General features: G+C 40.6%; 1 protein-coding gene across 4 annotated transcripts in view; it reads left to right on the top strand.

Annotated features, from left to right (window-relative positions):
- Window positions 1-1,110: 1,110 nt before the first annotated feature.
- ldlrad3 (low density lipoprotein receptor class A domain containing 3) overlaps window positions 1,111-18,101 on the top strand; it is a 109,346-nt gene continuing 92,355 nt past the window's right edge. The window contains exon 1 of one of the 4 annotated variants that reach the window (XM_085164816.1): window positions 1,111-1,548. Coding sequence is in view for 2 of the 4 variants with exons in the window: in XM_085164815.1 (XP_085020941.1) it covers window positions 1,494-1,548 (55 nt within the window). In the remaining 2 variants the exon portion in view is untranslated. Of the gene's footprint in view, window positions 3,144-18,101 lie in introns of all 4 variants that reach the window. The other 3 variants (XM_085164817.1, XM_085164815.1, XM_085164814.1) reach the window with 3 other exon arrangements.

Below are 18,101 nucleotides of genomic sequence, written 5' to 3' on the forward strand. Positions count from 1 at the left end.
AATATTCATGCCTGCCAACAGTAAACTTTTCAATTGTGACTCCTCATGTACACCCATGAAGCACCAGGACTTGGAATGAAATGCAAAGGGCCTGAAAGGCAGCAATAGGGGGACACGAGGACAACAGGACCCTGCAGAAGCTATCACGCTGGAATCTTTGACAAAGTTTCAACAGATCTGACTGACATGCCAGGACCCTTCCCACGGGTTCGAGTCTGCATGAAGCTCTGGCTTGATAAGGCAGTGTTTGGATGAATACAAAGTGAGCTGGAGGAGTCTGATTTTGGGCCTCATCCAAATCTTATGCCTCCAGGTTCGCCTGCTATCGAAATAAAGGGTTCGTTTGAAGCGAGGTTGCCTGTGTGCACACAGCTGCAGTTCTATGATAAAAAGAGGTTTGATAGGTGAAGCCTCCTGTCCTTCTATCCCTCTCCCTGTCTCTTTCTAATTGAATCCAACTTACACTGGCATACAAACACCGAAATATAGCACTAGGATTACTTTCCTTCTTACTTTCTTCCCTGTCTCTCTGTATATAGCCTACGCTTTGTGCCTGGATGCTCTGGTGCTCTGTGTGGATTGTTAAATTTTACATTTCTGCTTGTGTGGAAGTTGCTAGAGCTGAGATGGAACACCAGAAATGCAGGAGAGAACTAATCTCCTTCTGTGTGCATTTCTCGGTTTTTGTGCCAACACCACAAATTTATCCATACTTTGATTTTCTACAAATGTTTTCCCTATTTTAACTTTCATCAGGGCTAACCATCTGTTATAAGATTGCTCCAAATAGCTCCCCCTCCTCCGTGCCATCTGCTACCATATGTATTTTTTTTTTTTAGAGTTTCAGAATATATTCATTCCTACTGAAATCAGGTAGCTATATATTTGCCTGATAGGTACAGCTGGTGTTGTTACCTTTTACTTTAACAAAGACCTATATGGTCATTTTATCCTCAGGTCATTCTCACTTAAGGATTGTTTTTAACCTTTTTTTTTATTCTTTAATATATATATATATATTAATTTGCCTTCAGTTACTTCTTTCACTCACTTTTCCTGAACAGATTCAAAGTTAGTTAAGTCTGTTATTGCTGGAGTTACGGTCCCGCTTTTGCGCATACGGCACCGTTAGGGAACCAGTGTCCCGGACTGGCCGGCCTCTGCTCTCCCGGCTCTCTGACTCCGACTCCGCCTCTCTCTGAGCACCAACACACGAACGACCGCCACCTCCAGCTTTCATGCCTCCCCGACCCCTCCTCCCCAAACTGGACTCCATAGTTTACGGCCGTCCCAACGAAAGCACTTCTTCTTCGCCGAATGCGCTCTTAGATTTCCGGAAGACGTCAAAGAGCCAGACTTTAAGAGCATAAACAGGCAAGAGTAGCGAAGCAAAAGGAGAAGTTTTTTTTCTCCCTTTTCTTGCCCTCAGTTGTTGCCCTGCAGCGGGGCAGGACAGCAGGAGTAGGCCGGGGGGTGCACAAAAAGGCGTCCGTATGATGTGGATCTGGTACCTTCTGCTTGGTTCGGGGTCAGGCTCAAGAAGTGTTGGTAAGTTTTTCAAAGCCAGGGTGAAACTAACGTAGTTATCACGGCGCGGACACGCTTCGGTGCGGGTTCAGAGGAAGAGGGGGCGCTGATAGAAATTCTTATGGACGGGCTTTGTGGTGCACTACTTTCCCCCTCGAGTTTCCTCAAAGTTAGCGAAACGACGTCTTTGAAAAGAACTTATAAGACATTTCTTTTCCCTCGACTGAACTGGACTTTGTGTGTGCGTACGCGCCTGTAAATCTGGATTATTGGCAGCAGTTCCAGAGTTTTTCGTGCATGTCGAATGTCTCGCATTCGCTACATGTCCCCTTCACCTCTGAGACAAAGTATTTCTTTTGCTAGAGACTTCCTCCGTGGCGTGTCCGTTCACCGGGTTGTTTTGAGATGACGCTGTGGTCTCCCCCTGCTACGTTATAACTGAGAAGTTGTTGACAGGGCGCCGTTGACAAGTCAAGCTGTTCTCCAGCCTCGCCGTGGAAGCTGCACGGGGCCCGGAGAATGACGTCTTGTAGTTTATGGGACACTTGTGACAGACACTTGTTTCTTTTACTCGGTTTAAACATGATGCAGATTTGAGCTAATGTTCACATTAGTGACGTGTAATTTCCCCGGTGGTTATTACAGGATGCTCAAATGCTTCAGTGAGGACCTTCAGTGAATAAACATATGACCCAGAAATAAACAGTATCAGTCACAGATAATTGGATTTGCTTTTATTGCTTTTTAATGACGAAAAAATGCGTGGCTTTTATGGAGTGTAACAGTGACAGCGTTGCTGATGTTTCCAGCAGTGTGGGTTTTAGGTGGATTTTCACGGTCTCCCAGCTACAGGTGCATTAAATGGGCGTGGCTGGGAAATTTAAAAAGAGCCAAGATGCTTGTGGTGGTGATGATGATGCTTGTTTTGTCCCAGCAGAAGACACACACACACACAAAATGTGAATAAATGTGGATTGTGGCTGGTGGGGTGTTGGGTATTTAATCAAAAGAAGAAGGTGGGTGAGGTGGCTGTGTTTGTTTTGGCTCTTACTCTATTTAGTCCATTGTGTGCCCCACTCTTGGCTCCTTTCCTGTAGCCTACGCTGTTACCTGCAAGTGGAGTTTAACTGTGAAAGTTAAGTTAGCAGGATTTGATGAGGGTTACAGGCCAGTTACAGCTCTGTGCACTTGTAGTTGCCCTCCTCCCACAAAATTTCATTAACATAATTATAAACAGTATATTTTTGCAATCAGTTCAGAGTAATTAAAGATGACACTTGTAACTCTTTCACAAGACGGTTATTCTTGCATTCCTATTGGCTGAATTCACTTTCGCGGCTTCATTATAATTGGCCCGGTGCTGTGGGTTGTCACGCTGTCATGACTTCCTGGGACTCTTGAAAATAATGGAGTCGTCATTAATGTGATTAGCAACACCCGTGGTTCGCTTGACACGAAAAACTGAAATGTCTGCAGTGAAGAAGAAAAATGTTTTTGCTCGCGTCACTGAAACAGAAGTGCAAATAACATTATATTAGCTTCAGACAGAGATTTAGTGTGAGCTGCCCACTCTGGTTTTCTCTGCAGGAGCAAAGGAGGATGTGTCTGTGATTAATGTAAGAAATTTTCTTTCGAAATATTACGGTAGTTTGTTTTCTTTTGTATGGCTTACGTCTGCTCAGCTTTGAATAGATAAACGGTGCTTCAGTGTTTTATTAGCTCATAGCCTGACCAGGGTAATAATGTCAGCTCGATATGAGTTAGACTGTGTTTATGTGACTGAGTTGTATTGTTGTCCAAACCAGCATAAAGGCTAAAACACAGCATAGGATTTAAGAATCAGTATGTAGGATACTAGGACAGTAGATAGTGGTTAGTGCTGTGCTATACTGGAAATGTTGGTCAAGTCCAAAGTAAATACAAGGTTGTGTCATAACCAACTTCTAGTAGTAGTCTTTCTCTCCTCTCTCAATAAACATTAATAATATATTTGTGTGAATGCCTCACAGCATTGATGTATGCTATATCTTTTGGTGCTCATAACCTTTATACTTTTTCATTTTGCTGAATCACCAGTTTCGCTTGCCGGGCTGTTTTAGCTCAGTGAGATGAGTAGCCGTTCTCAGAGCAGGAGGGCCGGGTTCGAATCCCGCTTATGGCAACATTTTTTTCAGTTAACAGTTCGACTGTTTTAAGTATTTTCAACACAAATTTCAGCTTTTTCACCCCTTTTCAGCAAAATTTTCCATCGCTTCTGCTCTTTTCAGTAGAATTTTCAGCTTTTTCACCTCTTTTCAGCACAATTTTCAAGTTCTTCATCTCTGTTTTTGCTGAACATTTATCTTCATCACCTCTTTTCAGCACAATTTAGCTGTTTCTGCACAGTGCACATTTTTTCTCTCATCATATCTTTGTTTGAGACCAGAACTGGTTTGGCTCAGTGGGATGAACAGCCACCGTGAGATCTGGTAGCAAAGGTTCGAATCCTACTTGCGACATTTGCTGCAAGTCTTCCCTCCTTGCACTCTCCCTGCTTTCTTGACACTCTTCAGTGTAGTCTTTCAAATAAAGCAGTTTTCAGCAAACAGTTCAGCTTGTACACAGTGTTTTCAGCAGATAGTTCTCCTTATGCTGTTTTCAGATTCCACTACACGGCATTCACACTGCATTTTCGCAGGAAATGCAACTTTTTCTAGTTTTAATTTGTTTTGGGGGGATGGGGAAATATGACAACATTGACTTTTGAACGTTTGGCAACAGATAATGTCACTACAATTATACAAACCTTACATTAAAAACTCTCTATATACATTGCAGATTCAGATATTTTGTTACCTACCCCATGCCTGTAACTGTGAATGTTGAAGATCTGCAAATGCTCAAATGATATTTTAGTGCATTTAATATTCTTTACACACAATAGCACAGCATTTGTCCATCAGCTACAGCCAGCTGTGACCAATGAGCTGTGAAGAATGAGTATATTACACTTTATAAATTAGTGCACAATATGTCAGTAGATACAGGAGATTTACCTGATAATTAAGCCTTAAAGAAATGCTTCTGAGGTAATGAGGTATTGATAGTCAATAATGCAGACAATAAAATGATAATGATAACGAAAGATAATGTAGATAATGATTGTATAAAATGTTGATAATGGTAATGATTTAATAGATAATGAGCAGACAGGACATGATATGTTGAAGATAGTTTGGAGTTTCTCAGTATGACGTGCCGCTTTAGCTTAGTGTGCAAACTACTGATGAAGTGATCAATAATGAAAAGATGGTTAATCATTTTTGCTTAGTTTTGGTTCAGTAAATCAGGAGCTACTTATGAGGAAAGTGGTCACCGTTTCTCTAGTAATTCATCATCTGCTGTAGAGTCCTCATTTAGGAGCGTTTTGGATGTTCTGCTCATTAAGTCTTCATCAACTGTCAAGTTATTTTTTTTTTTTTACTTCTTTTTAACATATTACTTTTAGTAGCAGACCAAAAACACTGCAGTCCACAGCTTAAGTTACTAACTCATTTAAGCCCAAGTCATCTTAGGTGGTTACCCTAAACCAACCCAGCCCTGTGTTTTGGAGCAAAGCAGGCTTGGTTTTGAAAAAGCAATGTAACTAGTTTTTGAGTGTACACATTATAAAGATTATTTTTCTTTGTTGAATTTTATTAAAAATCAGGTTCTAAATCTTCTAAATTCTAATGGTCAGACTTATGACTGGACTTTGGGTTAGGTCATCACAAATGATGATTTATACTTTGGAATGTTAATGTAGATATTTTGTAACTCCTGTTTGGCCTTTAATGGCATATTTATCTATTGTCCAATAGAATTGATCCAAGTAAATTAGTCACTTACAACACTAAGAGTGGTCACATATCTATTGCTCATTTACTCTGATCTGAGTGAGTTTCTAAACTTATAGCCGTTTTCTGGTGGTCTGGGTTTGGTTTCACGTTTCACTCTGCGTAAAAGGTTCAACAAAATAAATACAGTGTGAAGTTGCTGTGATCTGAGCTAGTGAGCCCATATTACAGCTAGTTGCTATAGTTTGTTCTTTCCGTATGTCTATGGTAATCTACCGCATCCCACAATGCAACGCATACCCGACTGCAGAAAGGCATTTAGTTCAAATTTGCAGTGTATACATGTTATTTGGGTCGGACTGAGATTCTTATTGCTAACAAACTGCTCAGGAGTTTGTTTGGAACTGGAAGGGGACCCTGTCGTCCAACTAGTGTGGGCGTGGTTGTTTTGGTCCTTGATTAAATGCAATTACAGTGTTCACATCAGCACAAAGGAGTCACCCCAAGGAGGAAAATGAGGTGTAGTTCAATTAAAACAGATTAAATGGCAAAGGTGGAAAAACATCCTAAAACACTGAGAAGTCAACACAATTTTGGAAATTGACGACGCTGTTTCTGTGACACTTATTTACCATAAAACATAGGATTAGCTTTAAGCTTCTTTGTGTATGTTTAAGCTTTAACCTTACTTGTAGTTTTTTATTAAATCCTTAGATTGCTAACCACTCAAGTAAGCTCAAAGAGATGTCAAAGCCCACACCTTACTTAAGTGGGGAATTTTGAATGAAACCTGCTTTACAGGTTATTGTTATTCACTGTACACTGAACCGGCTTGCTCACCCAAAGTACATGGCAGCATGCAAAATTACTGTGTGTGTGTGGGTGTGTGGTGTTGAACATTAACAACCACACCATAAATTCAGCCTGACATAGCCATTCTCCTTGATCAACATAATTTGCACTCCAGTGATCACTCTGTGTTAGAAGGCCACACATAAATGCCAGGAGGTAGGTTTTTTTCCATTCATAACCAGAGAAAGACTATTCGGGTCATTTCTCTTACTGAACAGAACGACAGAATCACATTGTTTGCCGCTTATTGTGCTCTGTATTTCCTCAGTGTTTGTTCACGAAGGCAGGCCAGTTGGCCCCATAAAACTCTGCGTGTTTGTGCTTATCACTGCATGTCTTTGAAACAGGGAAGAGAGAAAGAGATGTTGTGTTGTTCTGTTGTTTTTTTTCCTCCTCTGTGGCTGACTTAGCTGATATGCTTCCAGCAAGGCATGAGTATTGAAACCCAGTTTTAAACATGCTCCAGGGGTAAACTATTGAAAGGACTATCAGTAAATGCTGTTATTATTGGTTCTTCTCTCAGCATTGGAAAAATTAGGAAAATAGAATTTGCAGGCTCATTGCCTAGGTGTGGGTGTGTTCATAAATTCAAATGGAAATGTTCAGCGCATAAATTGAACTGTTATTCAGAAATTCAACATCAGTTTCAGAGTGCCTAGAGCAGGGATGAATTCAGTGATTTGCTGGCAACAAACGCTTTGCTTTTTTGTTTCCACCTTTTCCTCTAACAGTGTTTGTATTGGCAGTGGTAGAAATGAACTGTTTTTGTTTTTTTTTTTCTCTGTTTTATATTACTTGTCTTAACGGTAACCATCCCTACTTTCAGCCTTAGTTGCTTTTGCTCAGTATGCCTAGACTTAAAGGATGACCAGTGAGGCTTTAATTCCCTGAGTTGTTAAACAAAGCCACATGACTGGAGTCATGTTTCAGTCCTTGGGAGCAGAGCATCATTAACTGTAGTGACCACATATTGTGTGGTTTATGCCTTTTTTGTAAGTTAAACATTAATACACAATAGGGACAGATTAAAATAAAAACCTGGGGTATTCTGCTGGAATGGTTTTGGCTTGCTTGTCCGGTTACAGGGACATTTAACTGTAAATCAACACAAAGCTATTTTTTATTGTCTTTATCCAGTGATGAAGATGTTGTGATCGTCAGTGCCACGCATACAAAAATGGAGTAAGTATTGAATGTTTTGACGAACATCAAAATGCTGTCGGTTAAATCCTATGGCCTTTGCAGTCACCAGGAGGCCCATGTATAAACAGTGTTTACAAACCTATTTCCTCCCCAAAACTAGTGTTTATAGAGGAAAAACATGCAGCAGAAATGTGCAAACCTCTCGCATACTTTAAACCACGCACATGTTAGGGCTGGGCGATATGGCCTAAAATTCATATCGCAATATAATTTGAAGCATGTGCGGTAACGATATATATCGTGATATATTCTTTTTTTTCTGTATAATGTATTTTCCACACTATAAGGCACACTTAAAATCCTTTAATTTTCTCAAAAATCGAGAGTGTGCCTTATGTATGTATTCTGGTTGTGCTTACTGACCTCGAACAGATTTCTGCGTGCAGAAATCTGTTAAAAAATGTTTTAGTACAACTTTGGTAAGCTGCACTGCTTGATGGCTTGTCAGAGCATTACGGCTGCCGTAATAGTGAGGAGCTTCACAGAGTAATCTGGGTCCAAAACTCCGTCTCTTCAGGTCCCAAAGTCAAACGAACACTGAGAGTTAAAAACGGTCTAAATTCCTTAATCTTTACTAAAATCATCAGCGTTGCTGCTTTACCAGGTGTAACAAGTAAGTTTAACATCCAGGCATCCATGAAAACATGAGTTATTAAATTTAACAGAGTTAGAAGTTAACAGGAAGTTAGCTCGCTAGTTTCCACCTAAACATGACATACCATGTTCTGACTGAGAGATTTTTGAAACTAATTAAAACGTACAGCTCTACCACTTCCAACATAAATGAAGAAAACTAAACAGCAGTGGCGTTTGCAGGGTTACTGAAGTTGGACTACCTGGTATATAATGTTGTGCTATGTGATTGCTAGCGACACAGCTATGTTAGCATAACATTAGCACAGTGAAGCTGGAGGATGAACGCCAACTTTTCTTCCACTCGATAAAAGTTAACGTGAGGGATTCTGGTGGTCAGGGACAAATGCAATCGCATAGCAGGATGCTATACACGGGCCAAACTTCAGTCAGGAGAACAACTGAGATTATTCATCCACAATACGAGGTTAGTTATTAATATACTGCAACAACATGGGAATAGAGCAGCTGCGAGAGAATTCAGCATTAATGAATCAATGTTACGGAAGTGGAGGAAGCGCAGTTTTTGGCTTTCCCCATATTTCAAGAGTGCTTCATCTCTTTGCTATGACTGTCGGCATAATTTGCAGATGATAATGGTTGTAGCCACTGCGATGCTTTCAACCAAAACAGGCGCAGCTTGATGACATCATCAAAATCTCTATCGTTGGCCAAATTTATATTGTTTCTATCGTTTATATCGCCCACCCCTGGCACAATGTAGCTTGCCATCACCAGTGTGTGAATGTGTGTGTGAATGGGTGGATGACTGGATATGTAAAGCGCTTTGGGGTCCTTAGGGACTAGTAAAGCGTTATATAAATACAGGCCATTTACCATTTATGTACACACACTTTTGGCCGTAAATCTACAAAGACATTTCTGCATCTAACTCTACACACAGCCCTCTGTGTTAGACAGCACTTCCCACCATCATCCTCAAAAAACCAACCAAACAAAAACAAAACAAGTACACGTGTGAATGTATTTCAAACAAATTATTGTTCAATCCCTCCAGTAGAGAGTACAGAGACCTGTCGACTCATTCCCATGTCGACAACTCTAAATGTGGTAATGTCTGGCAAAACCAACATGGCTACAGACGCACTGCTAACATTGAGACTTCAAAACACAGGGGACAAAGCCAGTGGCTGATGTTGTGCATCTTTTATATACAGCCTGTGGTTGATGCTAGTGCCAAAAGCAAGTCACTGTCGATAGACTTAGGCTTGGCACAAAAACGGTTTTGGTTCTCTATAGAAACAACAGATCTCTTTGACCCTTTTAAGGCTTTAAACTTGCCTTATTTATGGCGTGGCACAGATGGTTGCACTGCAACCTGTCAGCTAGGCTTCACCTTAGATAATTCAACTCACTGAACTGAAATTTGTGATTTTGCCTGGTGTTAGTGCCTTTTAGACTATTTTTTTTAACTCCAAAAGGACTACTGAGCTTATACCATTGCAAAGCATCTAACAATGCAATATATGATATTTTTGCTGAAGTAAACATCCCAAAAATTATTTTCAAATCTGAAGATGTGACAAAATAATTAATATTTGCAGATAACTTATATCACTGAGTTAGTGCTGAAGTGACGTGTATGCTGCAGGACATTTACAAATAAGGGATTTGTACATAGTTGGACCTTTTGGCTGTTATGTGTGTTCCCTCCATGGGAAATGTATGTGCTCTGTCCCGTTTCTTCGAGCAGCTCTGATCTATAAGTCATGATGCTAAATATTTCATGAATCCTTGTGTATGTGTATTGGAGGAGAGGAAGAGAAACGGAGAAGAAAAAGTATAGTGGAAAAAGTTAGGAAACAGCACATTATACAGTACCGTGCAACAACTACACATAACAGAAAACTGACAAAGAGGCTATTTTAAATGGTATCTTTAGACATTTTTTACTAGTAACCTGTCACAAAACATAAATTGCTCCACTCCAATTTCTTTAGTTGAGAAATGCATAAAAAGCATAGCAAAAAGGAATATTTATGCATAGACAAGGTAATTCCCACAAGTTTGCATATCTCAGCATGGTGTACAATGTGGCCTTAGAAAGTTTGAGGACACTGGATAAGTGGAGGGAAGAATAAAAAGTGGCATACCTAAACACTAGGGGTGCAACGATACACAAAATTCACGGTTCGGTTCGGTTCGATACTTTGGTGTCACGGTTCGATATTTTTTCAATACAAAAAAATGTTCATGCCTTTTTATTAATTTGTCATTTATTAAATTTTCACGGCTCATTCTGCACCACATCTGTGCGTTCATCATTTGTTTGAAGCCAGCTCACCTCCTGCAACCACTTTTCCGAGAATACGCGCTTCTTTTGTGGTTCGGACTCCTGACATTTCTTTGGAGGTGGAGGAAAACCAAAGTAATTGCTTAACGGAGCTTGCTTCTTCAACATCTTTAAGAGTTCTAAACAAATGTCTGTCCTCCTCCAGAAAATCTTATGTATGCAAACATGCATTGCAACTTCTTATCTTGTGCGCGTTTTTTTTTTTATTTTGACAGCGAATGCGCACCTGCGGACCACTTATGTGCAGCCCTGGTTATTTAGCTCGTCATATTGCAGCCACAGAAATTCTTTTGTCCATGAAACCATAAAGCTGCACTTTCTTTTTGCCTTATAGTCTGATTTGTCATAACGTTTCCGTTTTGTGGTAAGCTTTTCTTTGGCTGTCACTTCTTCACCCTGACCCGTCTTATTTGGCTCAGCAGAATTAAATATATATCCTGCTGCTTTTACACACGCACTCACATAACGCTCAGCGATTCTCTGCACGATCAACCTCTCACATGTTTAAGCTGCGGGAGATTTCACTTGTCATGTTTGCATAGTAAGCTAACGATTGATAAGATGATGTCAGAGGAAATGGTGCGCAAATTATCATCACTCACCAATCAGTGCTGTCGCTCTCTATACACAGTTCGCGCGATTGCAAAGTGAAAGCAAAAAACAAGCGCAAATTCAAACGCGATTTCAATATGTCACATATTGACAGTGGCTCACCGATGCCAATGACATAATTACCCAGCTACATTTCCGAAAGAATGCAAAAGCACTGACATATATTTTTCCTTCCTACGATAGTCTGACGGGCAGGGCAGGGCAGCCCGACTGGAAAAATTGCTAGCCCCGGGACGTCGGGCTAGCGATTTTGCGAGCCCTTTATCTGATTGAGGAATCACTCATCTTTGGAAAAGAGAGTTTATTACAGAGAAACGGCTCTTTCCAAAATAAAAGCTATACTATACGCTTCTTCTGGGCTATATTCTCAGCAGCATATTAAACATATCAGGTCCCCATAAGGAGAATCATGTGCTAACAGCTGTCTAAATGACTCGGGTAAAGTTTGTAGCATGCTGCTTGTTGTTTTTGTCTGCTTCCACTTGTCTTTGCACTAGGATGATGTCGGCGTAAATGTGCAGTCATATTCGTTGTGTTCCCACTAGTGCTGTCAGCGTTAATCTCGTTGAAATGACGTTAACGCCACAACACGGCAAATCTCCGTTAACGAGCTACTGCGGATTGCTCCGTGTGTGGGGCTGGACGGCCAACACGTTAACGAGCTAACTGCGCTAACACACTAGTTCCCACCCATGTAATTGAGCATTGCTGGCACATCCAACATACTGTTTTACTTTAGTCCGTGACGCGTTTACCTTCAGGGTCATACGTCACATGAAAACCAAAATAGTTCCAAACGCCAGATCTGAATGAGGGTGGGGGAGGTTCAATTTGCCATGTTGCAAGGAGAGCTTAACTTCTGTCTCGCTAGCTTGCCCTGCGCTCAGTGAATCTGCGTTCGACTACTCCGCCTAGGCTGCACTGTCGAGCGCAGATCCACTGAGCGCTCAACACAGACAGCATCGTCAGAAGGAAAGTTGATAAAATAAATTAAAAATGTTGTATTGTTCGATACATATGCGTACCGAACCGAAAGCACTGTATCGAACGGTTCAATATCGATACGAGTATCGTTGCACCCCTACTAAACACTATCTACAGCAGATGAACAGTATCTGAAGGTTGTGTCCTTAAGAAATAGGGGAAAAAATAAAGTCCAACAAAGACATGAAACAGGAACTAAGAGATTCATGTGGCCCTTTAGTTGATCCATCTGTTTGCTGAAGCCTCATCAGAAATCGAGTCATTGGAAGGTTGGCTGTCAAGGAGCCATTATTAAGTAAGGGAAACTGGGAGAAAAGGCTTGAGGTATATCAAATTACACGAGAACTGGACTAAAAAAACACGTCTTATGGAGTGATCCGAGTTTTAGTTCAAAACATAATCAATATGTCTGTAGGATGTAAGGAAAGGGACAATGTTGTAAGAGTCTGCAGGTGGAGGCTCTGTCATGGCTCTGTCTGATTGGCAACAGCCTAGGGCTGTTGGATATAACGATATATATCGGATGACGATATAAAAACGTCTATCGTTTCATTTTACGCTATCGTTTGTTTCATGGTGTCGCAAAATAAACTGTTTACGGCAATATTTTTTTTTCATCGTTTTGATGGTCACTGTAGTGGCTATATTAATTTCTTAAAGTTCTCTCTTTCTCTTATATTTAATATAACCACACTAAGGACGGACAAGCGCCTGTTTTTATGTGTTGTGGTTAGCAACAACGACGATAACACCATCGCGTGTCCGCTTGTTTATGTTCCACATAAACCTTTCACAATAAAGCTCAAGATCCTGTTGAGACTTTTCAAAATAAACTGAATCACGTGAAAGAGCAGATTATTTATGGATGAGAAGGGAAAAAGAGCCGCCAGCTGCTAAAAAATAAACCTTAGACTCAAACGTTAGAACAGGCTTTTCCCCGCAGCACGCCGTGTAATAAATACTCACAAAGAAAACGGCGGCCGTTACAAGTTATGTCTAAAAATGTATCGTTTCATGCATCTGTTAAAACACTCGACTCCAGCTACGTGACGCGCAGCTGGAAACACTTCCCGCAAGTCGAGCTGCCCGAGATTTACAGAATTTACAGAAAATGTTACATTTTTGTGATTTATATTGTTATCGGACAATATAATTCTTATATCGGGATATGAGATTTTGGTCATATCGCACAGCCCTACAACAGCCTTCAATGACACCAAACACACTGCCAATGCAATAAAACGTACACGATAGGTGACCACACAGTGGAACACTAACAGTCGTGTACTGGCCTCCCCAGAGCCTCAGCAGCATTGAAGCAGTATGTGATTATCTTGTCTGTTGTTCTGTTCTTGGAAATGGAATAAAAGGCAAAGAAATGAAGGGTGGATCAAGACTTTTGCACAGTGCTATGCATTGATTTTGGATTGATCTTAACTTGTTTCCTTGAGGCTTGAGGCTCTATTAATCCCTGATGGTTACCTGATATTCATCTGCCTTGTCTCTCAGTGCCAAGAGCAGATCATGGATTTCTGTTTATTTACTGATTTGAGCTGTTTAAATGAAAATATGTAGTTTTTCTTTTGTCACCCCAAGAATATGGCATTTGCACTTTTTACAACTACAGTGTTTTTGCTACACTTTTACAGTATATACTGCCAATAGTTATTCCTAGTGGGGTCAACCTTGAATATAGTTTGTGCTAGACATTGATTGTAGCTGTCTGCAGTGCCAGAGCCATAAAGTAGTTTGAGATGTGCTCAGAACTTTACTTACAAGATATGCCTAAGCACTGAATGTTTCTGTAGCATTTTTAAGACTGCTGCAGTGTCTTAGTGACTTTTTTATCGCACATACACACATATTGTAGCAGCTAAGAGGAGGAGAGTCTGACACTAGTCTGTTATAAAACAGAAAAATGTCACATTTCACACCTTTTATGTTTTAGTTTTTCGTGGAGGTGAGGTAGATGAACTTAGGAACCCTGCATGTTTTTAATAAATCCCGCTCTTGGGTCACCGTTATTAGTTCAAACAGCTCCTTCCTCTTTATTGATATCCCATTGTTTTATGATTTTTAAGAATCTTTAACTGTGAAGACACTCTTCACACTGTGACATTGATGGAGCTCCTGAACAGCGTTCATTCACTTTTTGAAGTAGCAAAACACTCACAATGTGCTCAGTTACAGCAGAGGTGGGAAAGAAATGATCAGCAGAGCACTCATGTCTGACGTTCATAGTGTATGTAATCTAAATGAAGAAATTTTACTGCAGAAATAAAAGCTGCAATGCAATTTCAAATGGAGTTTATCCATCGATCTGTATCGTTTTGTCTAATGTATATAAACTGGAACAAGAAAGCAGCAAATTGCCAAACTGAGCTTCTCCAAGGGAGGTTTGTGAAATGCAAAGAGTTGCAGTCTGGCCATATTAGCTATGTCTATCAGTTTTTGTATGTAAGGTAATTAACAATGACAACCCTGATGTACAGTAAATGTATGTATAAATAGAACCTGTTTATACTGTGGAGCCCTGAGGACAGTTAAGCTTGCTCACTTGCTGATTTTAAATGTCAAAGTATCAGGAAGCCTGCCTATGCTTGCTGTTGCAGTGCAGGACTCTCACAGTGGGCTGTAATTGTTAGCTGATCGAGTTGGATGGATGTCGAGTCTGCTACAGTTTTTTTTGTTTTGTTTTGTTTTGTTTTTCCATGACTGGGTTTGAGGTGTCAGAATCAGACCGTGTTGTTGTCAGTACGTTGAGTCTTGTCGAAGTTTTTGAATTTTTAAAATGTTTGACCTTGAACAGCTTCCAGTGTTATTACTTCAGACCAGAAATGCACACTGCTCTGGATCTGAACCCTAAGCTGAATAGAGATTACATTGTTTGGATCTTAAACAGCTTTGGCTCCATCCACCCGCTCACCTTGGTTTCTCTACTTTCATCCTCATCCAAGGTGCTCCCTGTGAGAGCAGAATGACCCGCTGTATGTGTCCCCTGTGTTGCTCTTCCTCCTATCACACAGGGAAGAGATCCTGGCATGCTGACAGCTGGCTCCCCTGCTGTCCCATGTGATCAGCAGTCATTTGCTGTACTTTGTCTCACGGCCACAATGGGAGCCAGTGTGGACACTGACAGGCTATTTTGGACTGAAATTCCACCATCCCACTGTCAAACCAAACAAACTCTACCTTAAAGGTCAACAAAAACCCACAGAGAAAAATGGATACCGTCAGGGCAGCGGATACTTTGTTTGCTAGTGGAACTATGTGAAAATATATGGGGTGTAAGCGCAGTTACACGTTGCTGGGTTCATGTGAAATTGACTTGAGATATATGGAAAAAAATTGTACTTAATTATCTCTTGTTGATTTAGTTTTCCATGCCTGCATTTCCTTTCTACTCTTTCCTTTTTTGCCACCTTTATTACAAGATGTACATATTAGCCACCAAATGCCTGTGGTGAAAATTATGCAGCACTAAACCTTTGTGTGTGTACATATTTAACCTCACACATAATTGTTTTAAAATAATTACACAGCCCTGGCAGTTTCATCATTCCGTTGAGTGGCCCAGCTCCATCCACCAGATTTGGAAGCTGCAATTATGTGCAATTTTCCAAACATGTAATCATAAGAAAAATGTTCATTTCGACTCGATGATGTTTTTGATTGCAATCACATAGACATTTATTTCCCCTGCTGGTATCTTTTGTGCGCCAACTGTGAGTACATGAGCATTTAGTGTGTTGTGATAAATATGCAAATTGTCTTAATAGCTTTGTAGGTGAACGCTGTTTTCAAAGCAAAGCTACCGCTAATGTATTCATTGACAGGATTAGATTAATCTTTAGGATTATGAAGACCGTTAATGGAACTCTTTTCTTCTTGTATTACACCTCACAGTAATTTAGGATTGCTCAGTGGGTCAAGAGTTCACAGCTATAACTAAAACAAGAGAAATGCTGGCTCAGGAAACAAGCCGCGCATTTATAATTGAGGTGCTACAGAGTGTGAAATTTACACACTCTATGTCTTACTAATAGAAATCTGACAGATTCTGGATTTAAGCGTGAATGTTATCGCCTTGGAGGTTTTTGCATGCCGTTATGTGACATATTTCCGTAACTTGTGTTTGACTAGGCCTGACGGAGTGGGAGAAAGGGACAGCTAAACCTCAGCTACTCTGATATCTACCCTTATCTACGAGGAAAAGCACAAGGGAGCGATCTGGCCGCAGTTCTTTTCGCACCAGATTGACATTTACTTGACAGTGCCAATTGAAGCCTCTTCACCTATTACTGCGTGCTCACTCACACGGACACACGTTTTGATTTAGAAAGCTCTCAGGTGAAATTCCAATCTAGAGACATAAAAGCTATTATGCAGTTGATGCTATTTCTCCAGGCGAGTGCGTAAATGAGCAAATAAGATCAATCTCAATTCGTCCGACCCGAAGTAATTGCTTATTTGTCACAATTAATTTCAGAGCCTTGACTCAAGACCCCATGATATTGATATTGAATGTCTTCATTATTACCTGCTCCTGAAATGAATCTGAATCTGAAGAATTCATTTCTGTGTTGAATGGATGATGAAAAAGGTCAGGAAGGAGAGAGAAAGTCATGCAGAAACTGGAAGTTTGAAGTGTGCAGAGGAGCACTAACTCCACCTCTGTCATGTCACAAATATGGCTTAACCCCCTGAGCTGTCAGCGCCTTGCTTTAGGTGTGCACACTTTATTCCCCACATTTGTCTTTCTTCTCTGCCAGTTATCATTCCCGTGAGCCAGTGCATGCTACTGTGTTTGTGGAGGTATAAGGTGTAGAGTGTATGTGCAATATGTACAAAGGGTAATCCTCTCTTGGAAAGGCACCAGAGGAGGCGAGGCGCTCATCTTCACAGGAACTAATCACCCGATCCCGCCTGCTGTTTACAGGCAGTCTTGCCAGCCAAAATCAAATGCAAAGCCCATGTTAATTGCCTTAATGCTGCTTCCCTGTCAACCATGGCTTGGCAGCGGCCTTCAGCACCGGGCCACAAAATAAATTCTTTTTTTTGAATTCATCAATGAATGCCAAAGACAAAAGGGAGTTCTGCTCCCCAGGGATGCAAAGTAGAATCAGTTTTTATTTACTCAAATTTAAAAGCAAGGAAAGCAGAAGAGATCAATGGGAGGGCGAATGAAAGTGGAGGTTGGTATCATATGAAATGAGGGCAAAGCATGAAGTTCAGACCCATCTTAGGTCATTACAAGACCAGAACTATTAGTCTTACAAGGGTCTAGTGCAGGGGTGGCCAACCAGTCAGAGACCAAGAGACACTTTTTTTTTTTACTGTGTTACCGCAAAGAGCCACATCATACGCATGGGCACAAATGAACATCACTAGGGCTGTGCGATATGACCAAAATCTCATATCCCGATATAAGAATTCTATCGTCCCGATAACGATATAAATCACAAAAATGTAACATTTTCTGTAAATTCTGTAAATCTCGGGCAACTCGACTTGTGCGAAGTGTTTCCAGCTGCGCGTCATGTAGCTGGAGTAGTGTTTTAACAGATGCATGAAATGATACATTTTTAGACATAACTTGTAACAGTCGCTGTTTTCTTTGTGAGTATTTATTACACGGCGTGCTGCGGGGAAAAGCCTGTTCTAACGTTTGAGTCTATGGTTTATTTTTTAGCACCTGGCGACTCTTTTTTACTTCTCATCCGTAAATAATCTGCTCTTTCACGTGATTCAGTTTATTTTGAAAAGTCTCAACAGGATCTTGAGCTTTATTGTGAAAGGTTTATGTGGAACATAAACAAGCGGACACGCGATGGTGTTACCGTTGTTGTTGCTGCTAACGACAACGCATAAAAACAGGCACTTGTCTGTCTGTAGTGTGGTTATATAAAAAATAAGAGAAAGAGAGAACTTTGATAAATTAATATAGCCACTACAGTGACCATCAAAACGATGAGAAAATATTGCCGTAAACAGTTTATTTTGTGACACCACGAAAGAAACGACAGCGTAAAATGAAACGATAGACGTTTTTATATCGTCATCCGATATATATCATTATATCGAACAGCCCTAAATATCACCCATCCTTTTCTCCCTCTCTCTCTGTCACACACACACAAAATACACACATCTCTGCTCAG

This window comes from Neolamprologus multifasciatus, chromosome 7, assembly GCF_963576455.1.
Source record: "Neolamprologus multifasciatus chromosome 7, fNeoMul1.2, whole genome shotgun sequence".
Lineage (NCBI taxonomy): Eukaryota > Metazoa > Chordata > Actinopteri > Cichliformes > Cichlidae > Neolamprologus > Neolamprologus multifasciatus.